Source organism: Coregonus clupeaformis, chromosome 37 (genome assembly GCF_020615455.1).
Source record: "Coregonus clupeaformis isolate EN_2021a chromosome 37, ASM2061545v1, whole genome shotgun sequence".
Taxonomy (NCBI): Eukaryota; Metazoa; Chordata; class Actinopteri; order Salmoniformes; family Salmonidae; genus Coregonus; species Coregonus clupeaformis.
The window spans coordinates 24,418,893-24,436,060 of record NC_059228.1 but is presented as its reverse complement, the minus strand read 5'-3'; the positions used below and the strand labels follow the sequence as shown (position 1 = coordinate 24,436,060).

Here is a 17,168-nt window from a genome sequence, read left to right as displayed (position 1 = left end):
CAGGCTTTCAGGCTGACAACATAACTGTTCAGACAGCCTAGCTATACTGGAAATATAGAAATACAAGTTGAAATGATTAAAAACAAATCCTACAGTCAATGTTTGATACTATGTGCATTCATTCCATTAACTGTGAAATGTACAAATATTTAATTCCATTCAATTCAATTCCAAAGATTACATGTTTTTACAATTCCAATTGACAAAGTCCAAACAGTCTAATTCCAGTTCAATTCCATAGCTTGAAGATTTTATAAAATTCGAATTTAATTAAATTCTCCACTTCATGAGTGAATTCAAAAAATTAATTGGAATTTCAAATTCAATTAGAATTTACCCCAACCCTGTAAAGGGACATATTTCAAATTGAAAATAAAAGTATAAATACAAAAACATGCAAGGCGCCACTGCTTTGAATGATTCAGTTCATTTGAAAATAAAATATAGATTATGGTAGAGGTGGCAAAAAGTCATTTGAAAAAAGAACTAATCCAAGTAGACCCTCATTTTTTTTCTGACTGTAAGATACAGTGAGCCCAAAAGTATTGGGACAGTGACACATTTTTTGTTGTTTTGGCTCTGTACTCCAGCACTTTGGATTTGAAATGATACAATGACTATGAGGTTAAAGTATAATTTCAAAGTGCTGAAGTACAAAATAACAAAAAATGTGTCACTGTCCCAATAATTTTGGAGCTCACTGTACATACATGACAGTCAATTACTGCATATTCTCAGTTCACATAAAACAGTGCAAAAATATGATCAACGGCTTACATTCCTTTCAGCGTAATAATATGTATGTGTGCCACATCCAAAATAATGTGTTCAAAGTAAATCCAAAGACAATAAGCTGTGTTGATCGTTAACAGGAAAGGTAATTGACATGACGACAACCCAGAAGTCTAACAAAAACCATCAAGTGATTACAATATGCAGAAAGTGGGAACATTAGTTATAACATACAGGACAGTTTGATTTCATTGATTCAATAATTCAATAGCACAGTATCTAAAGTAAATCACAACTCCATACATACAGTACATCACGTGAATGAGCACTTCATGATTTACCAAAATAGTACATTTATTTGTTAACAGATATCCATCAATCAATGACCTTAGAATTAACTCAAGCACCAGCTTATATGCATTACTAAAAAATAAAGGTTTGATGGTATTTCATGGTTTGTACAAATTTCCAGCCATTTTAGTGCAAAAGGCCTCAGGGGAGCACTGGGCAGCAGGTAAGAGAGCAAGCCTGGAGAAAAGCAGGCTCACTATGTCAATTAATTTAGGCACTGGGTTCTTTATAAACGTTGTACTTGCAATTTGTTTGAAATTTGCCTGAGCTATTTTAAAAGTGGTAAAACATAACCATGCTCAGAAAAGTGCAAATGTCGCTTTTGACAACATTTTCCTTGGAGCAGAGAAGGGTGAAATAGTAGGGGGGAACAAGGAGAAAATAAAGGCTTAAAAAGGAAAGTGTTGTGATTGTGACTTGAGATTGCATCCCTCTCTATGACAGCTGACACTGCTGTGTGTGTGTGTGTGTGTGTGCGTCCAGATAAGTGTGCGCTCTTGCATGTGTGCACGCTTGCGTGCATATGTATGTGTGTGCATGTTTGTGTGAAGACATCACACTAGCCTAAGATCCACAACAGACCAACGCTAGTCTCCAGACAACAGCCAGGGATGATGTCCTCCCCACCACCAGTGGGACACAGTCTATGAGCCCAGCCAGTATGTTCCTGTTCCTGCGCTGAGGAGGGCTATAAACCAGAGTTGTGCACACTAGGGATGGGGTAGAACTTGGAAACTCGGCTCTGGGTCGTTGGGTTAAGGCATTCCGACTCCCCGCTCATCTTGAAAAAGACCTCCTGCTCCTGGAGCTTGCGCGTGAATTCCTCCTCCAAGGCCTACAAGTGGCAGAAGAGGAAAGACAAGACAGTCAAACATCCAAAACAACAGATTACACTGAGGCTGACCGGCTGTATCCTGATTCTCCACACTGTGCACTTACAAACTTCCAGTCATGGATTTAAAAGCAACAGATTGGTGTAATCAATGGCTAGAGGAAGTCTCCACGATTGTTACATCCATGCAAGTGCACTTTGGGAGAATCGCGACGCAGCCTGAAACTTTAAAGGATGATCAAATAAGAGGGTTATCTTCATGTTGACGTCTTTCTCTTTCACCTTCTTCCTGGGCCGTAGTTTCTCCCTCCACTCCTGCAGCTCCTGGTTGTGTTCTTCATCAAGCTCCTTCAGCTTCTGAGTCTCGTGTTCAATCAGGAGATGGCACTTCTCATTCTGAAACACACAACAGCAGGAACAGGGTGACCAACTGGAGCTACCTATAGTGCCTCGGAAAATATTCAGACCGCTTGACTTTTTCCACGTTACAGCCATATTCTAAAATTGATTAAATTGTTTTTTTTTTTATCCCCTAATCAATCTACACACAATACCCCGTAACGACAAAGCAAAAACAGGTGTAGAAATGACCCTTTACTCAGTACTTTGTTGAAGCACGAGATCTTCAGTTTCTTGGCAATTTCTCGCATGGAATAGCCTTCATTTCTCAGAACAAGAATAGACTGACGAGTTTCAGAAGAAAGTGCTTTGAAAGTGCTTTGATAATGGGCCTCTGTACGCCTATGTAAATATTCCATTAAAAATCAGCAGTTTCCAGCTACAATAGCCATTTACAACATTAACAATGTCTAAACTGTATTTCTGGCCATTTTGAGCCTGTAATCGAACCCACAATTGCTGATGCTCCAGATACTCAACTAGTCCCTGTGTAGCTTAGTTGGTAGAGCATGGCGCTTGCAACACCAGGGTTGTGGGTTCGATTCCCACGGGGGGCCAGTATGAAAAAAAAAAATGTATGCACTCACTAACTGTAAGTCGCTCTGGATAAGAGCGTCTGCTAAATGACTAAAATGAAGAAGGCCAGTTTTATTGCTTCTTAAATCAGCACAACAGTTTTCAGCTGTACTAACAAAATTGCAAAAGGGTTTTCTAATGATCAATTAGCCTTTCAAAATGATAAACTTGGATTAGCAAACACAACGTGCCATTGGAACACAGGACTGATGGTTGCTGATAATGGGCCTCTGTACGCCTATGTATATATCCCATTAAAAATCAGCAGTTTCCAGCTACAATAGCCATTTACAACATTAACAATGTCTAAACTGTATTTCTGATCAATTTGATGTTATTTTAATGGACTAAAAAATTGCTTTTCTTTCGAAAACAAGGAAATGTCTAAGTGACCCCAAACTTTTTAACAGTAGTGTGTGTGTGTGTGTGTGTGTGTGTGTATATATATATATATATATATATATATATATATATATATATATATATATATATATATATATTGATGGGAAGTAAAGACACTATGGACAGTATGTGGATGGAATATATAGTATATCTGAAGAATACGTGGATAGAATAGTATATGTACAGCAATAGTTGAATAGGACGGACTTGACTAGAATACAGTATATACAGTGGGGGAAAAAAGTATTTAGTCAGCCACCAATTGTGCAAGTTCTCCCACTTAAAAAGATGAGAGAGGCCTGTAATTTTCATCATAGGTACACGTCAACTATGACAGACAAATTGACATTTTTTTTCCAGAAAATCACATTGTAGGATTTTTTATGAATTTATTTGCAAATTTTGGTGGAAAATAAGTATTTGGTCACCTACAAACAAGCAAGATTTCTGGCTCTCACAGATCTGTAACTTCTTCTTTAAGAGGCTCCTCTGTCCTCCACTCGTTACCTGTATTAATGGCACCTGTTTGAACTTGTTATCAGTATAAAAGACACCTGTCCACAACCTCAAACAGTCACACTCCAAACTCCACTATGGCCAAGACCAAAGAGCTGTCAAATGACACCAGAAACAAAATTGTAGACCTGCACCAGGCTGGGAAGACTGAATCTGCAATAGGTAAGCAGCTTGGTTTGAAGAAATCAACTGTGGGAGCAATTATTAGGAAATGGAAGACATACAAGACCACTGATAATCTCCCTCGATCTGGGGCTCCACGCAAGATCTCACCCCGTGGGGTCAAAATGATCACAAGAACAGTGAGCAAAAATCCCAGAACCACACGGGGGACCTAGTGAATGACCTGCAGAGAGCTGGGACCAAAGTAACAAAGCCTACCATCAGTAACACACTACGCCGCCAGGGACTCAAATCCTGCAGTGCCAGACGTGTCCCCCTGCTTAAGCCAGTACATGTCCAGGCCCGTCTGAAGTTTGCTAGAGTGCATTTGGATGATCCAGAAGAGGATTGGGAGAATGTCATATGGTCAGATGAAACCAAAATAGAACTTTTTGGTAAAACCTCAACTCGTCGTGTTTGGAGGACAAAGAATGCTGAGTTGCATCCAAAGAACACCATACCTACTGTGAAGCATGGGGGTGGAAACATCATGCTTTGGGGCTGTTTTTCTGCAAAGGGACCAGGACGACTGATCCGTGTAAAGGAAATAATGAATGGGGCCATGTATCGTGAGATTTTGAGTGAAAACCTCTTTCCATCAGCAAGGGCATTGAAGATGAAACGTGGCTGGGTCTTTCAGCATGACAATGATCCCAAACACACTGCCCGGGCAACGAAGGAGTGGCTTCGTAAGAAGCATTTCAATGTCCTGGAGTGGCCTAGCCAGTCTCCAGATCTCAACCCCATAGAAAATCTTTGGAGGGGAGTTGAAAGTCTGTGTTGCTCAGCGACAGCCCCAAAACATCACTGCTCTAGAGGAGATCTGCATGGAGGAATGGGCCAAAATACCAGCAACAGTGTGTGAAAACCTTGTGAAGACTTACAGAAAACTTTTGACCTGTGTCATTGCCAACAAAGGGTATATAACAAAGTATTGAGAAACTTTTGTTATTGACCAAATACTTATTTTCCACCATAATTTGCAAATAAATTCATTAAAAATCCTACAATGTGATTTTCTGGATTTTTTTTCTCATTTTGTCTGTCATAGTTGACGTGTACCTATGATGAAAATTACAGGCCTCTCTCATCTTTTTAAGTGGGTGAACTTGCACAATTGGTGGCTGACTAAATACTTTTTTTCCCCACTGTACATACAGTTGAAGTCGGAAGTTTACATACACTTAGGTTGGAGTCATTAAAACTTGTTTTTCAACCACTCTACAAATGTCTTGTTAACAAACTATAGTTTTGGCAAGTCGGTTAGGACATCTACTTTGTAGAGTGTCATCTTAACAAACAATAGTACGCAAGTATAAACGCCATGGGACCCTGCAGCCGTCATCCCGCTCAGGAAGGAGACGCGTTCGGTCTCCTAGAGATGAACGTACTTTGGTGCAAAAAGTGCAAATCAATCCCAGAACAACAGCAAAGAACCTTGTGAAGATGCTGGAGGAAACAGGTACAAACATATCTATATCCACAGTAAAACAAGTCCTATATCGACATAACCTGAAAGGCCGCTCAGCAAGGAAGAAGCCACTGCTCCAAAACCACCATAAAAAAGCCAGACTACGGTTTGCAACTGCACATGGGGACAAAGATCATACTTTTTGGAGAAATGTCCTCTGGTCTGATGAAACAAAAATAGAACTGTTTGGCCATAATGACCATCGTTATGTTTGGAGGAAAAAGGGGGTTGCTTGCAAGCCGAAGAACACCATCCCAACCGTGAAGCACAGGGGTGGCAGCATCATGCTGTGTGGGTGCTTTGCTGCAAAAGGGACTGGTGCACTTCACAGAATAGATGGCATCATGAGGAAGGAAAATTATGTGGATATATTGAAGCAACATCTCAAGACATCAGTCAGGAAGTTAAAGCTTGGTCGCAAATGGGTCCTACAAATGGACAATGACCCCAAGCATACTTCCAAAGTTGTGGCAAAATGGCTTAAGGACGTGACCTGACCTAAGACAGGGAATTTTTATTGGGATTAAATGTCAGGAATTCTGAAAAACTGAGTTTAAATGTTTTTGGCTGGATTCTGATTGGCCGAACCAGCGTTGAATAGACCTCAGCACAGGTACTACCTGTTTGAGTTTCTGGGAGGGAGGAGCAATCTGATTTACAGAACGGAGGTCGGGGGAGGGCCTTGTAGCCATCCCCGAAGGGAGAGTAGCAATGGTCGAGAGTTTTTGAAGCGCGAGTACTGTAGGTCCAGTGTAGCTCCTTGAGAGCTGTCGTGGTATCAGCTTGAGGGGGAATATACACGGCTGTGACGATAACCGAAGAAAATTCTCTAGAGAGGTAATGAGGTCTGCATTTTATTGTGAGGTATTCTAGGTCGGGTGAATAAAATGACTTTAGTTGCTATACATTACCACAATCACACCATGAGTAGTCAATCATGAAACATACACCTCCACCTTTTTTCTTCCCAGAGACTTCTTTATTCCTATCCGCACAATGTATTGAAAACCCAGCTGGCTGTATGGATGAGGACAGTATATCCGGAGAGAGCCATGAATCCGTGAAACAGAGTATGTTAAAGTCCCTGATGTCTCTCTGGAAGGAGACCCTCGCCTTGAGCTCGTCTACTTTATTGTCCAGAGTAATATACTCGGAAGCGGTGGATGGTGTGCACGGCTCCTGAGTCGGACTAAAAGTCCACTCCGAATACCCCTTTGCCGGCGGCAAAAATATATACTGCAAAGTTGCTTAGGAGCCTGAAACAAGGCGGCCATGTCTATCGGCGCCATCTATATAGTCTATGTGTAAGCCCCAGATTAAGTTTGTTATGGTTGAGTGACAAATACCTACTGTCTAGCTTTGCTCATTGGGTTTCATTGTATAACATACCCAATGAACCCACATAATAACTAAATGAAACCACATAATGTGTGAGTGTGTGTAGGGGCAAGTGTGTGTGTGTTGTACCTGAAGCTGCTGCAACTCTCTGATGTTGGAGTCACACTGCAGCTGCAGGTCCCTCATCTGGTTCTCATGTTTCTGATGCTGATGGAGTCTCTCATTCTTCTGCCTCTTCTCCTCCTGGGCTGCAAACTGGAACAAACACACATCTCACATTATTCTGTTTAAAAATAATAATAACTGTGTGTACACACTATAATATACCTGTTTGATCTTCTCCCTTTCCTGCTCTGGGGTGCCAGGTGCAGAGGTGATGCGGAGGCTCTTCTTGAACATGGCCATGCGTGTCTTGGCATCGCCCCGCTGGATCTTAGGCAGACGCCCTCTCTCCTGGGCCTGCCTGTTCTTCATCTCCTCAATCAGACGCTGATTGTAGCGCTGCATCTGCTCCATTTCCTACAGAACACATTTCAATACTTTATCTGGATCCACAATGAAATGCATTGAAATGACAGCTCTAACCTTTCAGCACACTTTCAAATCACCCATTAGTGTCAAAATGTAATGCACCTCACTCTCTACCCTCAGTCCAGATTTCCTGATGTACAGTAGATAATACCAATAATGGATTGTATTTCACCAGAGCTGTTCAGTAGGTCCCAGAGCCCTTACCTTCTCATGTCTCTTGAGCAGCTGGTGTCTCTGCATGAAGTACTGGTCTTTGAGCTGCTGCTTGAGCAGCTGGTGCTTCTCCTGCAGGTGGCGCTCTTCCTGCTCCCACATGGCTGCCTCTCGAGCTGAGGGAGGAGACCAGAGACACGTCAGGCGGGATGGTCACGCAACACACACGAGCAGCATTTCCGGTAAAGAGCACCATCTGGAGACAGGCTTGTCACAAATAAGTCATTCAGGAAATTGCATCACTGTGGTGGGCAAGTTGTAACACATCACTCCACTGAGAACTTCACCATTTACAATAGTATTATTTCACCATCAAATCTTTCATATAACAGAAGGCCTTCACCCGTTGAGGTAGCCAAAGTCATGTTCAATTATTTAGATTTCTCTTAGGCAGTCTCTCTATGGTAATATGTATTTTTTCTCATAACTGTGGTTAAGTTGCTGTGCTCATAACTCTCTATGGTACTGTACATCTCTCTCACATCTCTCATGAGCTGTTGTATGTGGTTAAGTTTGTTGTATTATTGCTCTCTATGGTCCTGTAAATCTCTCACCTCTCATGAGCTGTTGTATGTGGTTAAATTTGCTGTATGGTACTGTAAATCTCTCTCTCACCTCTCATTAGCTGTTGAATGTGGATAAGTTTGCTGTATTATTGCTCTCTATGGTACTGTAAATCTCTCTCTCACCTCTCATTAGCTGCTGTTTGTGGTTGAGGCAGTCTCTCTCGATGGTGGCGATCTCATGTTTGTGCTGCTGGATGATCTTCTTCAGGGCTCCATCCAACTCCTGCTGCTGCTTCTGCAGAAACTCCTGCTCCTGAGGATGGAGAGAAGGGGAAGAGAGGGGGAGATAGAGAGAGGGTATGGGGGATGGAAAGGGAGTGAGCAGGGATAAGGGGAGGAAGTGGGGCAAGGTAAAGGGATAAGAGGACAATACGTGGGAAGATGGGGGTTAATTGACAGAAGATGGAGGAGGGATGAGACATGGGCATGGGGAGGAGGGATGCAGGAGATGTTGGGGTAAAAGCAGACCCAAATGGTGGGAGTGTAGTATAGACATGAGGGACAGGGATAGGGAACATTTAGAAAGGACAGGGGTTAAGTGTAGACGACAGAGAGGGGAGAGAAGGAAAGAGGCAAACATGAGAGATTGTATTTATTGTGCAGCACACACCAGGGACAGCCAGAACAGTGCAGACTACATGGAGTAACTTTCATAAATACCATGCCAACCACTATTAGAGATCAACACAGTACAGTACTACACTCCAAAGAAGAAGCACATCATTGACTGCAGTCAGTAAAACAAAGAGACAGTCAGAAGTCATGGGAATTATCCAACATTGGAATGGATGGAAAGAGAGCAAAAATGTTAACAACCCAGTCGAGATCCAGTTTCCATGTATGACGACATCCAAATTGACATTCACAGAAAGAGTAAATTATACGTAACATCACTAGAGTAAAATAATGTTTCTGGTTATTGTTGTTGAGGGGTATGTTTACATGAGTATTAAACATGAAACCAACGTTATTTTCCTGGTCATGCCTTCTGAAGACATCACTGAGGAAAAGCTTTCCAGTAGAAAATGAAGTTTAAAGATTCACTATGCAGAAATGGCTACGCTATTTCCTGGTTGCTAAAATTCTAATAGTAATACCTAATTTCAGTTTGTGACAAAACAAGCAAGTATAGTGTAGAGAATCATTGTACCGTCTAAACTGCTGTGAAATATATTTTCCATAAACAAAAATATTGTATTTTCAGCTGTTTGAAGCTGGTGTACAAAACCTAAAGTAAAAGACACAAAAACTAAACTTAAGAATGGGAATCATAGAAATAATGCCCATAGAACAGATCTACCGCTTCTTAGACTTGCTTTCAATGAGAATGACAGATCTATAACTGACATTTCTATGTGAATTTGGTCAGGTCGCCCAGAAAGTTACATATTGCAGCTTTAACAAAGATTAATTATCTGATATTTCTCATCAGGCTACACTACTATAACATTTACAATATTATACATATTAACTTGTTAGGTTTTAATCCAAGAGCATTAGCATAACCTAGAGTTACCATAAACTACTCTCCATTGGATCACACCACAAAAAAGGGTTTCAGAATCTTTAAAAAAAGGTTCAGCTCTGTTGTAGTCTCCCAAACAGTGTGATGTCACAGGTGGGGGCGTAACATACAGGACACATGTACAGTAACAGTGCGTAGCAGAAGAGATATCAAACAAAAGGAGAAGTACCACTGCACCAACACAGTGACAACACTGCAATACATCAACACCACAATGCTCGCATGTGCAGTCTCACTAGCTTTACACTTTGACGAAGACATGCACATGTGAGCAGGAGGCCGATAGAGACGGAGAGGGGGTGACAACTTACATCCTGCATCTGAGCGTTGAAGAGAGCACATGAGGACAACTGAAAAGACTGTATCATAACCTGGGCCACACCCTGTGGAGGAGAGCACACAGCGCACTCATCCAGATCAGGGAGAGAGCACATGCTACACACAGCAGGCTTGAGGAAAACACACACACACACACACACACACACACACACCATAAAGACAGACAGACACTCGCCACAACACAGGCTGAGAAACACATGAAGACACTCCTTCAGTCAACACACAAAATCACAGGAACAACCACACGCACACACCAGACACACTCTCCCTGAGTTTCTAAACCTTTTTCTGTTTTAGGGGTAGACTAAAGCAGGAGTGAGGGGCATGACACGGTAGGAGGAGAAAGTTAATTCAATTCAGGTTATTCATATGCATAAAGAATACAGGATGGGTTAGTGTTGTTGTTGTTGTCCTATTCATGCGTGGTCAGATGGAGTTGCCTATGCAGTAGGAACTACTAGTCACACTTCTATTCCAGCGATCCATACAACACTGTGTTAAACTTCCATGCTACCTTTCTGATTTGCTCCTTCTTTCATTGTCAGGTAAAGAACTGAGCTAACCAACTCCTGAAAACAAACATTTTAAAAATTGAGGGAAAAAGAAGAACAAGGGGGATGAGATCTTGCCTCAACAACGCTCTGAGACATTCGAAGAGCGGTGTATTTGTGGGACAAGAGTTGAGAAAATGTGTGTGTGTGCGCGCGTGTGAGTGAGTGAGTAGGTGGACATTTACCTTTGCAGTCTGAATGAGAGATAGGTCTTCCTTTAAGAGTTTCATGAGCTCTCTCCTCATGAATTTGGGTGACTGTTCAACTTCCTGTTTCACCTATAGTGTGGGAAAACTGGGAGTTGTAGTTTCCTGGACCGCTATGTACGTCAGTCATAATAACTAGGGAAAAGTCATGCAAGGCCCTGATAAATTACTTTAGATATCCACAAACCCTGGTTTGATTGATAGTGTCTCCATGCTAGATCTCCAAGTGGTTGGTGTTTGATTTAATTAGGAAATGTTTTGCGTTTGTTTGATTAGTAGAGTATCCAAAAGCTTTAGAGCAAATAAATTGTTCCACTGTTTGAGTGATTAGAGTTGATTAGTTTCTGTTGACATATTTGACTTGATACCTGTATGATTAAATCAGCTTGCAGTGTTAAATAGGAAAACAAGTTAGTCTGGAATAATTCCCTAGTGTTACCTTCCCACCATGCAAGTCCTTTAGAGAGAATCAATCGTAAGTACAGAATGCTTACACAGTACACAGTGATCACTAAGAAGGTGCACACTACTAATCCAGTGTGTAAAATATCATTTTAGTTTTGACCACAGACTAAGGCAGTTTTGTTGAGACATGGCAACAAAATAATTTCCAGAGGTTTCTCCTGACCAAACCCCTTGCAAACAGTTTTCTTTTGTCAGGACATTCTCTTGGGACATCTTGGTATTTGAATGTGCATCAACCTTGGGATCACTGGTCAGTCTGCTAAATGACTAAAATGTAAATGTAAAAGGCCTAAACTGCTACAATACTTCACAAGGCCACTGAAGTGTTTCATCAAAGATGTAATCCTTTGAGCCTTTAACAATATTAGTTTCCCAAAGTCCTCCATCCCATCACCAAACCCAACTCACACACACTCACACAAGAGACATGGTTACTTACATATAAATACAGTACAGTCAAATACATTTATGGACTAATATACCTTAAAATACAATATTAATAGCCATATAATACAATATGTAATTTAACAATATATAAAACAACTATTCCAGAAAAAATATGTATTCTAAAGATTCATTCCAGGAGCCAGTGCAGATCCTGTATAGGTTCAAAGTAGTTGCTTTGTTCAGTTGAGCAGCGAGAGCAGTCAGTCTAATCAGGTCTGTAGGATTGCCATGCATGTATGAGATAACCACCATCACAGAGTTGGATAGGTTTGGCCACGAGAGTTGCCTGAGAACACTTCACCAACATGGCAGAATACTTAAAGCTTCCCGGATAGCTAATGGAGTTATAAGAGCAGTATGAATTAGAGACACAGTAAAGCTAAGCTACATTGCATGTACTCTAGACAAAAAACTGAACGCATGATTTATAGAACTTGGCAAAAGAAGCCACATCATTTTCAGATCCATGGCATGGAATAAAAAAAGCACATATTGTATGCATGACTAGTACCAAAAAATACCGCAACACCACTGTCATTTTGGATAGAGTGTTGCATGCCAAAGCTGTTGAGCAGAGAATCACCCTGTTGCACCCCAAAGAAATCATGATAAAGGCATGATATGGGCTTATTACAGCTATAGACTATAATAAACGGTTTATAAACCCTTTATAAAGTATACCCCAATGTAAGGAAGGTATCAACAGCAAAGCAAAATGGGAGTTTATTTAGATATCAGCACACCAGCTCCGGTAAGCAAGCCCCAGTCCCCAACAGTCTCATGCCCTTTCCATTCATGACAAGAGTTGAATGCGTTGCACATGCACAGCCCCACATGCCCCATGGCTCCTTACCTCCTTCTTGCGGTTCTTGAGCATGTTCTGGAACTTGGAGAGCTCCTTGTCCTGCTCGGCCTTGATGCGTTTGGCCTCGTCCCTCAGCCGGTTGGTGTGGTCCTGCTCCAGACGCTCGATGGTCTGCTTCTGTTTCTTCTCCAGGTTCTCCACTTCCTGGTCGTACTGACGCTTCTTACCCTGGAGGAGCACACCTGGGATTATTAAGATCAGGCTTTCACCAAGACAAATGCCTATCCACTGTTTGAGTGATTAGAGTTGATTAGTTTCTGTTGACAGATTTGACTGCATAGTCACTTTAACTCTACCCACATGTACATATTACCTCAACTACCTCAACTAGCCGGTGCCCCCGCACATTGACTCTGCAACGGTACCCCCCTGTATATATAGCCTCCCTACTGTCACTTTATTTTACTTCTGCTCTTTTTTTTCTCAACACTTTTTTTTTGTTGTTGTTTTATTTTTACTTTTTTTGTTAAAAATAAATGCACTGTTGGTTAAGGGCTGTAAGTAAGCATTTCACTGTAATGTCTGCACCTGTTGTATTCGGCGCATGTGACCAATAACATTTGATTTGATTTGATTTGATCCTTAGTGGAATGGCAAATGCATGTTTTGAGTGTATTTGTATTTATTATGGATCCCCATTAGTTCCTGCCAAGGCAGCAGCTACTCTTCCTGGGGTCCAGCAAAATTAAGGGACTTATACCATTTTTAAAACATAACAATACATTCACAACAGATTCTGAAAAGCAAGGTTTCTTATTGTATTTCTTTTACCAGTAAAACCCTGTCACATCAGTGAAAGGATTCGGAGGGATGTATATTTTTAAGTATTCTAACATGACCAGAGGGAATAACAGTTACTCATTTTGTTATTCATTTCTATCTGAATATGTGTGCAGGATAAAAACCCATTGATATGAATCATCTGGTTTCCAAGGGGACATCCCTAGACGACAACAACAGCACACACAGATAGATGCACCAGGATGGGTGACTCACGGTCATCTCCTGCTCAAAGCGGCGGTAGATCTGTTCTCTCTGCTGCTGCAGCTTGTTGCTGAGCTCTTGCTGGGCTCTATGCTCCTCCTTCTGCAGCAGACGCAGTTCTCGCAGCTCCTGGCGCCTGACAACACACAATAACAGTTCACAATTGGACTCAACAGATTTCCACCTTCCAACAAATGATTTGTAACGTATTATATTTAACTCCCTGGAGGGGCATGGAATCTGTCCATAGGTGAGTAAGGTGACCGGTTAATTTCCTGATTTAACTTGAAATTGAGTCAAAATGGAATGAACCCAGCTCTCATGTCAGGGAATCACAAGAAGGTCAACTCTTGACACCAAAAGAGGAACAACAGATGACATTTGAGATGGAGCAGGTGAGTATTTTTTCCACTGCTCTTTAAAATATATGGCCAAAATAGACCATAAAAGTCTACCTTTCATCGTTGTTCATCAATCTTGGAGTTGTAAAAGCCAGGGAACTGAGCAATGAATGATAACTATTTATGGCAGGACTCCGAAATGGGTCACATGCCATATTTAGTCACGGTACAGAGGAGAGACCTACCTCAGGAATCTCATCTCCTCGTTCTTGGTGTCGTTATCGGTGACTATCTTTGACGTGGTCACACTGACCTCTACTCCGTCCACCATGAACTTACGGGTCTTCTTCAGAGTCTTCTTCTGCCGTCTCGTGTCCTGCGGAGAAAAGGATATTGTTTTATGTAATGTCTGAATTTGAAGTGCATATTTTGGCCCCTTAAATAGGATGTTCACTTGAATGACACTGTACATCCTGTATCTGGGACACATTTGTCATCATTGGTCAACTTCTGCCTTGTTACCTGTATGGACACAGATCCCGACTCAGCCTTTTTGGACAGGAAACTGGAGATGGACAGGTTGAGGTCCATGCTGTTGCTATCGGCTGCAGAGCTGCTCCCAGAGTCCAAGTCCTTCTCCACATCTGGCTTCGACTTAACAGGAGTGCTTTCCTGGTCGGTCTTTGACTCCGAAACGGTATTCTGGGATCGCGCTTCCTCAGCTGGTGGCTTCTCCTCCCTTTCTTCTGTTGTCCCCTCCTCAAGAACCACCACCGGTATTACATTATTGTCTCTTTGGGGTTCTGTGTCTGCAGAGACCTCTGTGGAGCCCTCAGCTGCATCTACCTCTGCCTCTGTGTTGACGTCCGATTCTGTGTTGTCTGCGTCTGTGTCTTCAATCACGTCGGTGTCTGTGTTTATGTCTGTGACCCCATCAGCCTCTGGTTTAACCTCCTCTGTCATCTCCTCTATGAGTGTCTCCTTCTCAGTCTCCTCTGGTTTAGCATTGACCTCTGTCGACACGGCGCCAGGTTCCTCTAAAGCACTACTAGGCTGGTCCCCTGGATCTGTGAATTCGGTGGGAGGCTGGAGAATCACCTCTGGATCCTCTGTGATTGGTTCCCTCTTCACCTTCTCCTCCTCCTCCTCTTCTGTCTGATGCTCCTCTACTTCTACTCTTTCCTCCAGGAATACTTGTAGAGGTCCATCCTCTACTTTCTCCTCTTCCCCTGTCTCCTCACTCACAATCACACTCTCCTGTGTGTCTGATGGTGCTTCTGACACAATGGTGATCTGACGGTCAGGAATCTCCTCAAGCTTTCCTGCAGGGCTTTCCTCTGGTTTGGGCTCCATGGGCTTCACCTGTCCATTGATTAAGTCCTCATTACTGGCATCAGACACCTCGTTCAGTTTCTCACCCTCTGCCCTGTCGCCCACGCTGGTCCCCAGGCCATCGTCAGACAGCTTATCACTGGTCTTATCCTCTGCAGTCTCAGGCTCTGTCTTCTCTGTGACTGAGTCCAGTGTAGAGGTGGTCTCAGAGAGCTTCTCATCCTCAGAGCTGACCATGCTGGTGTCTGATGGCGCTCGCTTATGTCCGGGCACCACCTTCACAGAAACAGGGAAAACACATGGCCAATCAATGCTGGGAGACTTTATGACCTTTTATGACACTATTCCATATTGAATGATGAAAACAGTGCGGTATACTACATACCAGAGTTGCATCCGTCTCTTCTTCTTCCTCTTCCTCTTTACCTTCTTCAATTTCCTCTAAGACGTCAGCATTGGCCTCAGCAATCAGTTCTCTCAGAGGTTTGTTGTCAACTACACTGCTAACAAAGGGATGCTGTATGGAGTGGTGGGGAAACACAATACAATCAATACAAGGTAGTAAATTATCCCACAACATGTAGTCAATACAGGGGCATACGTGTGACATCAGCACACACTTTAAAATAAGTGTTAGGGCGGGGTATTCAAGATGTTTGTTCTTCGCATGTGACAATAGATGGAAAGAAGGCTTGGAAACAATAAAGCAAGTTTTTTTCTTTTTTATATATGCAGGTTATCGGACATGCCGAGTCGTTCACCTGCAAGAGCTGTGCTGTGCCCCACCTACGGTCCACATTCTTGTCCAGCGCCTTCCTCAGAAAGTCATTGAACTCTGGTGACCTGCCAAACAGAGGGGGAAACATATTTCAGACTACAATTCACTGTGTTCCATCACCTGGTCTAGGGTCTGTTTCTACGACACCAGTCCTGACTCATTCCATCACTCGCTATAACATTATTCTACACTCTCACCAGCGTGAAGGCTGCATGAGTGTGGGCGGATCGGCCTTGGCTATTCTCAGCAGGACTCTCATGGGGTTCATCTCGTGGTTGGGAGGTTCTATCTGTGCCAGCTCAATCAGGGTGACCCCCAGGGACCAGATGTCAGCCTTGTAGTCGTACGGACGGTCCTTAGATGTCTCACACATCACCACCTCTGGAGCCATCCTGGAGAACCAGAGGAGAGAGAGGTTGTGTTAGTATGTGTACGTGTACGTGTGTGTCAGGGTTTACGTTAGTCGGTAATAGCCGGCTTTTGGCTGATAATAAACTTGAAAAAGACGATTAATACAATTGGCTCTGGCCAGTTGTCCGGGAGAAGAAGAAAAAATCCTGTTTCCTGATGGAAATAACCAGTCGATGGAAATACAGTGCCTTCGGAAAATATTCAGACCCCTTGACCTTTTCCACATTTTGTTATGTTACAGCCTTATTCTAAAATTGATTAAATAGTTTTTTTCCCCCTCATCAATGTACACATAATACCCCATAATGACAAAGCAAAAACTGGATTTTAGAAATGTTTGCATAACAAAAATAAAATAAAAACTGAAATATACATTTACATGTTCGATCGGGTTCAAGTCCGGGCTCTGGCTGGGCCACTCAAGGACATTCAGAGACTTGTCCCGAAGCCACTTCTGCGTTGTCTTGGCTATGTGCTTAAGGTCTTTGTCCTGTTGGAAGGTGAACCTTCGCCCCAGTCTGAGGTCCTGAACAGGTTTTCATCAAGGATCTCTCTGTACTTTGCTCCATTCATCTCTCCCTCGATCCTGACTAGTCTCCCAGTCCCTGACACTGAAAAACATCCCCACAGCATGATGCTGCCACCACCATGGTGCACCGTAGGGATGGTGCCAGGTCTCCTCCAGAAGTTACAGTTGGAAAAAGTAAAGGAATCTGAATACTTTCCAAAGGCACTTTTGACCGGTCATGCTTATCTCTCTATAGGTAATTTGCATAATTTAGCCAAATTAAATTGGCACGTGTACAGTATATTCGTTATGTATCTTATTTATCAC

The 17,168-nt window shown here is 42.4% G+C and overlaps 1 protein-coding gene across 4 annotated transcripts in view; it reads right to left on the bottom strand.

Annotated features, from left to right (window-relative positions):
* Nucleotides 1-641: 641 nt before the first annotated feature.
* Nucleotides 642-17,168, bottom strand: part of slka (STE20-like kinase a) — a 32,834-nt gene continuing 16,307 nt past the window's right edge. The window contains exons 6-20 of one of the 4 annotated variants that reach the window (XM_041866743.1): nt 16,120-16,314; nt 15,906-15,987; nt 15,530-15,661; nt 14,335-15,420; nt 14,058-14,188; nt 13,484-13,607; nt 12,476-12,655; nt 10,690-10,782; nt 9,926-9,997; nt 8,213-8,342; nt 7,515-7,639; nt 7,107-7,298; nt 6,909-7,034; nt 2,198-2,311; nt 642-1,918 (exon numbers count right to left, since the gene is read on the bottom strand). In XM_041866743.1, coding sequence (XP_041722677.1) covers nt 1,772-1,918; nt 2,198-2,311; nt 6,909-7,034; nt 7,107-7,298; nt 7,515-7,639; nt 8,213-8,342; nt 9,926-9,997; nt 10,690-10,782; nt 12,476-12,655; nt 13,484-13,607; nt 14,058-14,188; nt 14,335-15,420; nt 15,530-15,661; nt 15,906-15,987; nt 16,120-16,314 — 2,929 coding nt within the window. In that variant the 3' untranslated portion in view covers nt 642-1,771. The remainder of the gene's footprint in view (nt 1,919-2,197; nt 2,312-6,908; nt 7,035-7,106; nt 7,299-7,514; nt 7,640-8,212; nt 8,343-9,925; nt 9,998-10,689; nt 10,783-12,475; nt 12,656-13,483; nt 13,608-14,057; nt 14,189-14,334; nt 15,421-15,529; nt 15,662-15,905; nt 15,988-16,119; nt 16,315-17,168) is intronic. The other 3 variants (XM_041866744.1, XM_041866745.1, XM_041866746.1) reach the window with 3 other exon arrangements.